At 38.7% G+C, this 12,286-nt stretch overlaps 1 protein-coding gene across 1 annotated transcript in view; it reads right to left on the minus strand.

Annotated features, from left to right (window-relative positions):
- Positions 1–8,821: 8,821 nt before the first annotated feature.
- CAAP1 (caspase activity and apoptosis inhibitor 1) overlaps positions 8,822–12,286 on the minus strand; it is a 47,818-nt gene continuing 44,353 nt past the window's right edge. The window contains exon 6 of the mRNA XM_056116984.1: positions 8,822–10,131. Within this exon, the coding sequence (XP_055972959.1) occupies positions 9,788–10,131 (344 nt within the window). The 3' untranslated portion in view covers positions 8,822–9,787. The remainder of the gene's footprint in view (positions 10,132–12,286) is intronic.

The following is a 12,286-nucleotide window of genomic DNA, read 5'->3' on the forward strand; positions in this document are numbered from 1 at the left end:
TTACCCATTTTTTCAGCAAACTTAAAGAGTTTAACTACAACAAAAACTCAAAGTAAATAAACAGGGATATGGCAGTGGGTTTCTAGTAGTTGCCTAAAGAGTATGCCTCATTTATCCAGTTAAAGAAAATTAACTTCCTGCAAAATCTTACAGCAAAAAATTTTTAAAACATTACTTTTTACAAAAAAAAATTTTGTACACAATTGCACATGAACTCTGTTTTGTGATTCATCATTAGAAACATTATCATGTGTAGTGTGATATTAAAGTCAAAAAACAAAAAAGCAAATGCCTCCTGAATGTTAAAATTTTCCCAGGGACTAGTTTCAAAGGACAAGTCTCCACATCACTAGAGCTTTCACTGCAAGCCATCATCTCTTTCTTTCGTATGTGCACTTCCTGCATTCTCATATACGTCCCAGCTGTCTCTCACATATGCCCCTTCTAACCATCATCCATTGAATTGGCATGATCAGCAATTAGTCTAGGATACTGTTGTAATTTCCTGATCATACGTAATAATCTTGAATTTTTTTCCTCTGTGTGTGTGTGTGTGTGTGTGTGTGTGTGTGTGTGTGTAGGAATGGTATTAGGTCACACCTGGTGATGACCAGGGACTCTCAGATCTGTGCTGGGGAGACTGGCCCCAAATGGTGGTTGGTGGGATCATGTGCTGCCAGTTGTTTGAATCCGGGCTAGTTGCACGATATCTTTCCTACTAAGTGATAGCAACTCTATGGTTTTTCTATTTGTACAACTACTTTTTGTCCATACTGCTGTAATTTTTCATTCCTTGTATTTTCATTCCTTATAAACTTACCAACACTGATGAGCATGTGAGGCAATGTGTGTATGTTGCTATTTATTTTCCCTGTACTGGGTATCTAATTTAGCTTTCATGCATGCAAGGCACAAACTTTGTTTATGGCTGATAAAGAAATTATTATTTTAGAAACATGGCAAAAGAGCCAATAGATTACATCTAGTGTGATTCCTCTCTGTTCAAATGCCTTCCTCTTTTGTTCAAATTATTTGCAAAAAATAAGTATATAATTCTTCAAATAAGAAATTAGGAAACAGGGACTGGGGTGATATGACAGCGAGTAGGGTGCCTGCCTGTAAGCAGCAAGCCTGGGTTCAATCCCTGACACTTCATATGTTCCCTGAGCATTCCAGGAGTGATCCCTGAGCAGAGCCAGGAGTAACCCTGAGTACTGCTAAGTGTGGCCTGAAGAACAAAAACAAAAACAAAAAAAATCAAAAAAAAAAAAGAAAAAGAAAGAAATTAAGAAACAAAGCACTCGGGACTGGAGAGATAGCACAGCGGGTAGGGTGTTAGCCTTGCACGTGGCCGACCCGGGTTCGATTCCCAGCATCCCATATGGTCCCCTGAACACCGTCAAGAGTAGCTCCTGAGCACCGCCAGGAGTAACTCCTGAGTGCAGAGCCAGGAGTAACCCCTGTGCATCGCCAGGTATGACACAAAAAGCAAAAAAAAAAAAAAAAAAAAAGAAACAAAGCACTAAACAAAAAACCCTTGAGAGGCTGTTGAGACAGAAAGAACAAGGGCTATGGTAGTATCTCAGTTCAGTCCCTGTCACCTCATATCCGTCCTACATTGACGGATGTGACCTCAGTGGTCCTTAGCACCAGAGGGCTTGATAAGAAATGCACTTTGAGACCTATGTTTAGTCGCCCAGTGGGCAAAGTCACTAGAAGTGGTCCCCAAGCACTGATTGCTAAGTTCCCTAAATACAAAACAAAAAACCCTTGAACTCAAAATAAAATAGTGTTCATGTATCCTTTTAATAATACTTTTAATAGACAAATACTAATTCAAAATTGAAATCTTAAATAAATAAATATTTACAATAAGTTTGGTGGTGCTTTGGACAAGATCTTTACCATCCCATCCAATTGAAAATTTTCTAGGATTATAATTTTCTCAAGTATCTAGTAATGACTAACTTCAGAAATAGCTCAAGTTAAGAGCACATGCACAGCATGTGGAAGATCCTGAGTCAGTCCCCTGCACTGCGCTGGGAGTGGTCATGATGTATGCTGACCCATGACATATCAAGCTCTACTAGGAAAGGACCAAGAGAAGGCAGCTGGGAGGGGGTGGGAGATAAACAAGCTTTAAATACATTTTAACAACCATTTGTATTTCTTAAATGTGTAGTTGAGAATACAACAAAAACCTCTTTAAAAATAGATCTTGTTTCAAAGTAGTTAAAGAACAAAACACAGCATAAAAAGCTCTTTAAAAATAGACCTTGTTTCAAAATAGTTAAAGAGCCAAATGCAAGGCAGGAAACAGTAGAAAAGCAAAGGAATTAATGAGATGGAAGAGAATGGGGAAGAAGAGCAGACTAACACGATTTCCTGAAGAGGTCTACTTCAAAGAAGAAACCATGATTGGGTAGTTGCAGCCCTTGGTTTCCAAGCCATACGGTAGGCCTACCAGCTCTAAATTTTCCAACCACCAAAACTCTATTTTCTGATGATATATAGCTAATAGAAGCAAGTAATTTCAAATTAATTCACAATAAAATATGCTTAAGATCAATAACTCAGGGCCCAGGAAGATAGCTCAAAGAGTTTGTGTGCAGGAGGCCCAGGTTCTATGTCCAGAACTCTTAGTCCCCTGAGCACTACTGGAAATAACCCTGAGTTGCAAGTAGCCCCCAAGCACTGCTGAATGTGGTCTCCCCAGAAAAAGATTTGACAACTCACAATGTCTTCGTAGTTTGAAGAACTATAACACTTTTCTGAATTCCAGAAATGTACCTTAAGAGGTTCATTTGGGGGAATTCAAAATATAATGATCAATGAAATGACTCTTTAGCAAAAAAAATTAACGTTAATTATAACTATCAAAATAAATTCCTTATTGCCATATATTGATGCAAATATATTACTAACAACTGATTTCACTTAATATGAAAACAGTTGCAGAAGACTAATTTTGCTATATGTTAAAGTTCACATTAAAATCTAACAAGAGAGTACAAAATACATAGAAAAAAAGAACACCTTAAAGCATATATAAAAAGAAAAAGTTGATTGTATGAACATACATTAAAAGAAAAAACAACAGTGACCGCTTGATCTCCAGTTTTCTAATCAGATCAACAGTATTTACAGTTCAGTCTTTGGAGCCTCATCTTATGACTACAGTACTTGCCTAATTAAATCATGTGACACAAAATGTTTTTTGCAGGCTGAAGAATGCATAAGAAATTTGTCACTTTTTTTTCTTTTTGGGTCACACCCAGCGATACTCAGTGCTTACTCCTGGCTCTGCACTCAGGAATTACTCCTGGCGGTCCTCGGGGGACCATATGGGATGCAGGGAATCCAACCTGGATCGGCTGCATGCAAGGCAAACGCCCTACCCGTTGTGCTATCGCTCCAGTCCCCAATCTGTCGTTTTTAATGTTAATGACAAGAAAGATAAATAGAATATAAAATTTATATTTCAATACAAATTTAGATGCATTTAAACATCAATATTTGTGAGTAAGTAAGATAAACATTATAGACTTTTCCTCCTTTTCTTAAAGAGGGGGTGCTGAAGCAGGGAGGTTTGGGCCATATCCTTTGGGTATCAGGGAACCATTATGTGGTGTCAGGGTTTGAGTTGGGGGTCAGCTGCAGGTAAGGCAAGTGCCATACCATCCTTTCTTATCTTTCCAGCCCTTATAGAAGCTTCTTTAAAAAAACAACCAAGAACAAAGCTTGACCTAGCAACACCAGTTCTTGGAGTCCATCCAAAGAACACAAAACATTAATTTGAAAAGATGCACACCTATACTCATTGCAACACGAAGTACAATGGCTAGAAGATGGAAGCAGGCAAGGACAGAAGAATGGAAAAAAAGGCTGTGGCATATACATAAAACACAATAACGCACAGTTGGAACAAATGATGAGCTCTTGCTAGGGAAGGACAGGAACTGGATTATACCATGTTACCTGAAATAAGCCAGAGGGAAACACTAATATACCAGGTGATCTCACTTAACAAAACAAGGGAACAGACAAAATCAAATGATGGCAAATCCTTAATCTTGAATTACAAAATAGAGTTTAGACAGGATAGCGGGGTGGGGTGGGAAAAAAATCGAGACTGATCAGAACTAACATAAGGACAGATATTGGTGGAGGATACTGGGATTTGGTGGAGGTCAGGCAAAATAATTTCACATCAAGATAATAAATGTTAACACTGTTGCAAACATGTTATCTTTACTACTACAGCAATAGCAATAAAAAATAAACCATCATGCCTGGGGCTAAAGAGGATCCAAAAAAAAAAAAAAAGAATACTGGAGCACATGTTCTGCTTGTGGAAAGGAGCAGAAGGAAAAGAAAAATAGAAAAGACAGGAGGAAGGAAAATAAATTCTAAAATTACTATTATATATCAACATCTTACAGAATTCCAGAAAGAGATGAGCAGAAGTGAATAAAGGAAAATAGAGGTACAGAACCTATACATACAGACAGTACAGGGATTAAGCCTTGCATTGTGACTGACCTGGTTTTATCACTGGCCCTCCATGGTACCCCGACCACTGTATGATCCCCAAATATCATCAGGAACATAACCTCTAATCAGAGCTGTGAGTAGCCCCTATGCCCAGCACTAATTCTTATCCTCCTACCCCCAAAAACCTCTACAAATGACATGGATTTCTTCAGAGTCCACCAAAGACTAACTCAAAGGATGAGAAAAAAAAAGTCAATTTTTGACACAAAATTTCAGAGAACTGGGAATAAAGATAAGATGCTAAGTTTCCAAAAGAAACAAATAGGACACACATTAGTGTCAGCATCAAAATGACAAATAACTTCTCAACAGATTCAGTGAAAATTGGAAATGCAATGCTATAAAATTCAGAGGAACAATGATTTTCAGCCTTTTGCAGATATTAATATTCAGATAAAGTCCTGGTGGAGTTTATGGATGGAACTGAGTCATGCTGAGTCACACCAATTAATCAAAAGAATTTGTTCATGCATTCTTTCACAGGAAGCTGCTGGAAGTGGCATACCACCAAAATGAGAGAATTAAAGGAAAGGAGGAAGACAAAGGAATCAGGAAATGGAATATCCAATATGAGAGAAGTAAAGAGCAACCAATTTAGATTAGCATCCTGAGTTGAAAAAGAATTCCTTTTTCTTGGCCACACCCATGATGTCAGGTGTTACATCCGGCTTTGAACTCAGGAATTACTCCTGGTAAGTACACAGGCAACCATATGGAATGCCAAGATTGAACCCAGTTGGCTAAGTGCAAGGCTGGCACTATACCTGTTGTACTACATGGCCAGCATCAAGAATTTTCTTAAATAAAATCAAAATTACAAGATGTGACTAAATTCAATGAGAAGAAATGACCAATTCTGGTAAAACCTAAATATAAAGTAATTCTAGTAATATCAAAAATTTAGAAGAAAAACAACCAAAAGAGGGAAATACATCTCATAAGCCACTAACTCTAAACAGTGTGTTTACCAAATTGTCCTGACAATAAAAACTGATACAGATAAAAACTGATACAGGAGAAAGAAAAAAACTGGATTGTGGTTTTTCTTTTTTTTTGCTTTTTGGGTCACACCCGGCAATGCACAGGGGTTATTCCTGGCTCTGCACTCAGGAATCACTTCTGGTGGTGCTTGGGGAACCATATGGGATGCTGGGAATCGAACTCAGGTCAGCCGCGTGCAAGGCAAACGCCCTACCCGCTGTGCTATTGCTCCAGCCCCAAAACTGGATTGTTTATACCCAGCAACGTTAAGGGATGAAGAGAGATTCTACATGGGTGCCGGAGAGATAGTATAGCAGGTAGGGCACTTGGCTTGAACATGGCCTACCCAGGTTCAATGCCAGACAGCTCTTATAGCTCCTCCTGAGTCTCAGAAATCATGATCCCTGAGTGTAGAGTCTGGGTGAGATTTGAGCACAGCCAGGTGTGCCCCTCTGCCCCTACCCAACCAACAAAACAAAATCAAACTGAAAAGATCAAGCTGAAAAGACTGTTTTGTTTTGAAAGGCGAGAAGTGGGGAAAACAAATACTTGAACTCAATGGAGTTCCATAAATTTTCAAGTTTTATGATATTTGATACTGTAATCACAGAGAACCATAACAGAAAGGAATTTTATATAGTGGTCAGCAATTTATTTCTCTTGTTTTACAGTTTTACAGCCCAGGGTTACAGAGCTGGTTTGTGTAAAATTAGACCCTCTGCTCTTGACTATCTCATTAACTCACAAACCATTTTAAAATAATGATTCAAGGGACAGTGAGACAGCTGAATGGGCTGAGTGCATGTGTGTGTATGATCCCTGGCACCATCTGGTCCCCCAAGAACTGTCATGAGTTATCCCTGAGCACCTAATCGCCACTTGGATATAGCCAAAAGAACAAACAAAAAATAATGACCAAAGAAAAGAAATACACATTTTCAGTTCCTGTTGACATATTTATTAGCAGGCTCTTGTTTTTAAAAAGAAGTCTAGGACCACAGAGATTGTCCAAAAGGCTGGATAGCATGCTTTGCATGAAGGAAGCCTGGTTTGATCCTCGGCACCATACAGTCCATTAAGCACCACCCAGGAATGACCCCTGAGCATTGAGCTAGCAGTAGCCTGCTGTTGAGTACTGCTGAGGTGTGGCCCCCAAACAAAACAAAATTAAACACAGTTTAGGTCAATGAAGTAGCGCAAGAAAGAGCTCAATTGCTCAGCATACATGAGGCCCTGGGTTTGATCCCCTGCACCAAAATAAGGAGGTAAAGAGGGCATCTACTATAGTAAAAATAGCATGCTAAAATACCTAGCAGTTTGAATTACCCCACTCTTCTACTTTTGTTTTGAGACCACACCGGTCTGTGCTCAGGACTCACTCCTGGCTCTGCGCTCAGGGATCACTCCTGGTTGTGCAGGGAGGACCATATGCAGTGTCAGAGCCAAACCGGGATCAGGCACTTGCAAGGCAAGTCCCTTAATCCCAAAACTATGTCACTGGTCCCTCTTACTTTTTAGCAACTAGATATAATAAAGGAGAAGCCTAACTAAATGTTCTTTTGTGATGAAATACAATTGAGAATTTTGCATTTTGGCTGCCATCTATTGTCAGCCCAAACTGGGATTCACTCACACTCTACCTGAAAATGGCATTAAAAACTTCTATGTAGGGGCTGGAGCAATAGCACAGTGGGTAGGGCGTTTGCCTTGCACAATTCCCAGCATCCCATATGGTCTCCTGAGCACCGCCAGGAGTAATTCCTGAGTGCATGAACCAGGAGTAACTCCTGTGCATCGCTGGGTGTGACCCAAAAAGAAACAAACAAACAAAATCCACAAAAAAACAAAACTTCAATGTATTGCAATTTGTACTACTAGTTAAATGATTCAGAACATCTTCATTCAGCTCATCATAACCTGGAATCGAACGTTCTGCTTTATTAAAATTTTGGCAATAATTTTGAAAAGGAAGGATATGCTGAGTGTTTTAAGAAATCGGATTCAATAGAAGGATTTGAGGGTTTCTGTTAATTCTGGTGACAGGTTTTTAGGACAGGCCTGACTGTGGACCAGAGGGAATATTGAAAAGTGGGCCAAAGGCTGAATGTGGAAGACACATTACAATCAACTGCCATCTATCATAAAAATTTGGGTCTTTGCTAGTCAAATAGCAGAATTTAACACTGAATGGAAAACTAGGTTGCCTTTTTTTTTTACATTCTTACTTTCTCAAAAGTAGGAATTTGGTATATAAAGAACCTGCGCCAATATCTTATATATCAGTCTATTCCACTTTTTAATTTATACCATTCCGTCCCCGAGTTTGAGATTCTGAACAAGACTAAACACTTGTGAGTCAGTCAATAAATATCTGAGAGCTGATGATTTCAATGACAGCATCAGATCAATATATGGTATTTCCTCATTACTTAGGCAATTCTCAAACAAATTTATTCCTAGCCTCTACATCTATTCACTTTCAAAACGTTTTCATGTCTCTCAATGTTAAAAAAGGTTTAAAAATAAAAGGAAAAGTTTTATGTTCACAGTAAGACCCTAAGCAGCTCTAATTTGTCCACCTTAATCGACATACATCCACTCTAGGCAAACGTCCTTTGAACCAACCGTCACACTGCTCATAAAGTTGGGGACTTTAATCAGCTACAGAGCACCCAGACTTTTTTCTCCCCCTATATATTTAATCACACAAATGAAGTTCACTGCATTTATAAGTAGGAAGGAGCAATAGGTTTATCTTCCTATTTTAACTTTAATTTTGGAACAAGAATTGTTTTACTGTAATCATTTTTATCTTGAATCAGTAACACTGAGAACTTACTACTTAAAACATGTGTTGACCAGCCTACGAGGATTTCAAAGATACAGGCCTCTGTGCTTCATTATAAAGATTCAGGTGTGTATGTCTGTGTATGTATGTGTGTGTGTGTGTGTGTGTGTGTGTGTTTGTGTTAGAGAATGACATGATTATTTAAGTCAATAAAAAATAATGAATTTATAACTGTAACTCCAGTGTTTCATAAATATACCCCATTACTATGAGAAAGTCCCTAAAATTTACATATTAACTAAGCGAGTTAATTTCTGCCAAGTTTTAGGAGGAAAATCCTCATAAATTAGTAGAGAATGGCTTAAAAAAAAGTATACTATATTTGTATACAATTATAAAAATAACACTTCCAGTTTATATTTTAGAAAAAAATTTATTTTTCTATCTAAATTTTGCTATCAAACAACTACAATTAAGTAATGGGGCAAAAAGCACTCGTGACTGTGGCAGGATGTCAATTTATTTACAAAAACGATACAAAATTAGATTAATTCTAACACCAATTTATCAAAGCTTCCTGAAATTAATTTTGCTTTTGGAAATGTATCAAAAGTCTTCAGATTCAGGATGACAGTCTTTATTATTTTTAATTCATGGAATTATAGCACATCAAATCTTCAAGCAAAAACACCAGATGAAAGCCTGTATGATAAAATATTCTCATTTTCCTGATAGCTTGGAATGTAAATGAAAATGTGTTCCCTTTTTATTGAAGGAAAAACCTGAACAGTATCCAGTAATATCAAATACGTGTTAGATTGGTTTGTCTGCTGGAATTAAAGCTGTGTAATTCTACATTGTTAAAAACTGCCTTAAATTAAATCCTTTTCTTTTATTAAAAAAAAGTTTTTATCAGGGATTTTAGCTAAGTGTTATAACAGAAACCATTACCCATATTTTAAAGAACATAAATCCATACCCAAAAGACAGGAACTTCAAGACAGTACATATTTCAAGAGTACAGCATAACTAATTTTTTTAATTGTTGACATACCTAGAGGCAATACTTTAATAGTCCCTTGCAAACTATAGACAGCCTTAAGAGCAACATGCTTGGTCAATTTTTCTTAACCTTTCAGTTTGGGGGCCGAGACATTTAAAAATAAGGAAAAAATATGACTCTTTGCTGATGGCTTTTCCGATATCAACTTGCAGGTTTATAAATACTCATCCAACAAAGGAGACAGGTTATCCAATGATATTTGCCGTGAATTCATAAAACAGTAAGACAGATAGAACGTGAAATAACAACAACAACAACAAAAAGGTGTTTTTCAGGGCTGAGTTTTTCTAATAGGTGTTGTAAGAGAAATATTATATAAGACCCAAAATAAACTTCAGATACAAAATTATATGGCATGGCTTTGTTCAATACACCTAAGATTCGAATTCAAGTTAAATAAACTAGGCGGTTTTTTTTATGTCACCAGCTTTCATGAGGGCTTTAATAGCTCTTGCCCTCATCTCAAGTTCGAGCAGCTCCAGCTGCTGTGCAGAAGGCTGAACGTCTTCGGGCGGAGGGACGGGAAGGGTGGCTGCTTTGGGCTCCTTTGTGTTGGATTCTGCCAATCCCAGAATCTCATTCACACTTTTCTCAATGTCCTTCTCCAAGTCATCTATTGGGCCAGCTTCGCTCTGCACTGCACTCTCTGGGACCTCCGGAGCAGCTGCTTCCTCGTTACAAGGGCCTTCAATGTCGCTGTCGTAAGCATCGGCATTTATACTGAGTACATCACTATCTTCTTTGCCTGTAATGAACACAAGGAAGAAAGTATTCAGCCCACAGAGCTTTATCGCTGACCCCAAAATAAAAGTTGCAGATACAAAATGAAAAAAAAACACATCTGTAAGAATCATTAATCATAGCACATGGCTGACCTGGGTTTGATCCCCAGCGCCGCTTATGGCCCCCCCAGGCCTACCAGGAATGACCCTGAGCGCAGAGCCAGGAGTAAACCCTGAGCACTGTAGGTATGGCTCCAAAACAAAGAAGAATTATTAAAAATAAACACTGTGAATTATAAAAAGCAAAAAGGGGTTTTAGAGGCCAGAGTCATGGTGCAGTGAGTAGGGTGTTTACCTTGCATGTGGTTAACTGAATTGATCCCAGATATCCCATACGGTCCTACGAGCCCACCAGGAATGATCCCTGAGCACAGACCAGGAATACACCCTGAGCAAAGAAGAGTGCGACTCAAAAACAACGAGCGCGTGTGCACACACACAACACACAAACACACACACGGGGGGGGGGTTACCCTAACTGAAAAGGAGTGCTTCAATTAAAAAAAAAAAAAGGAAGCGACAAAATCATGCAATTTGTTGCTACGTGGATGATTCTGGAGAAAATCAGTGAAGTCAGTCAGAAGGAGAGCGCCAGACACAGATGATCTCATATGTGGGATATAAAGGGACATAGCAGGGGAACAACAAATGGCCACAAGCAACAGAAACTGAGAACTGGTGTTCAGTCAGACACTTATCACAGCTGGGGAAAGGGTTGTGGTGGTGAGAACAGCATGGGAAGGTTACCCCAAGATAACGATGGAGGCTGCACTACATAACCTCAAATAATAAGTAGTTTAATCAAGTATGCATACCACTGATTTCAGATTTCTACAAATTTCATAATTGCACTAATATTTTGAGACATGCTATAAGCTATACACATGATATAATACAGCTCTGGTGGTAATTTCAACACGGCTCATAAAAGGAAACCTGACATAAATTTCCAGTAAAATTCTCGTTTTATTAAGAGGCTACTGAACTCTGAAAAAAAAAGTGCTTATTATTTCCAACAGATGAAGTAAGAAAAATGAGGGATTTAAATGGTCTATGGAATACTCATACAGTTATTGTAGGGAGTACCATGCAGAGAGAGGGAACAGCAAAGGCAAAGTATTTGAAACAAAGTCCTTGATTTGAGTGCTGGAGGAAAGCAAGGAAGGAAGAAGAGCCTGTGAGCAAGAGGCAGCGTGACAAGCACTTAAAGCTGCACTGGCCACTGGCTACAGGAAGGAAGGACTTACATTTGATTTCAAACTACTGGAAGATTTTGATGACCATAGTACAAGAATAACCACTCAGATGTGCTGTGTGGCAAATAGAAAATAAAGCACAGAGAAACCAGGGGCACTGGAACAATGTAAGAATCAATAAGCATATAATATGGCTCAGAAAAACTGTGAGGCAGTTGGATTCTACATACTTTAAAAGAAAAGAGGATTCAAAAGTGACTCCAAGGTTCTTGGCCTTGATACTAGAGAAAGCAAACGCTACTTAGAGAAGGGAGAAGCAAGGCTTTGAAGCCTGGCTGTGCTGCATTTTGCCTGTTTGCTTTTTTTTTTTTTTTAACATCGGGGAGTAGGAAAGGCATCTGAAAGTTACGCTGGGAAATATTAACTTTAAGATGCTTATTCAACATCTAATGAGTAACTTTTCTATCTGAGTAACGGAGAGAGATCTGAATACCAAAATAAATTTATAGCTGTCAGACTTTTCAAACTACAAAATGTTAGTGCTGGGAAATACAGAAAAGAGAAAAACACAAAGACTGTGTCCTGGGGAAAATCACCCTAGACAAGTCAGATGGAGTGGGGAAAACGATACAAAAAAGGGCAGAGATGACAGTGTCAGAGAAGGAGGAATAGTCAGTGGCGCCAAACAGGGCTGGCGCACAATGATGAAGACTCAGCAATGACCAGTGAAACTGGGGTAGGCAATAGTTCACTGAGAACGGTGGGGAGTGCACTGATTAGGGAAGGAGAGGAAACAACTGTAGACATCAAAAGGTAAGTGAAAGGGGGTTAGAGCAAAAGTACGGCAGGTAAGGTGTTTGCCTCGCATGCTGCATATCTGCCTCTCAGGTTTGATTCCCCGTGTCCCATATGATCCCTAAAG

Source organism: Sorex fumeus, unplaced genomic scaffold (genome assembly GCF_029834395.1).
Source record: "Sorex fumeus unplaced genomic scaffold, SorFum_2.1 ptg000034l, whole genome shotgun sequence".
Lineage (NCBI taxonomy): Eukaryota > Metazoa > Chordata > Mammalia > Eulipotyphla > Soricidae > Sorex > Sorex fumeus.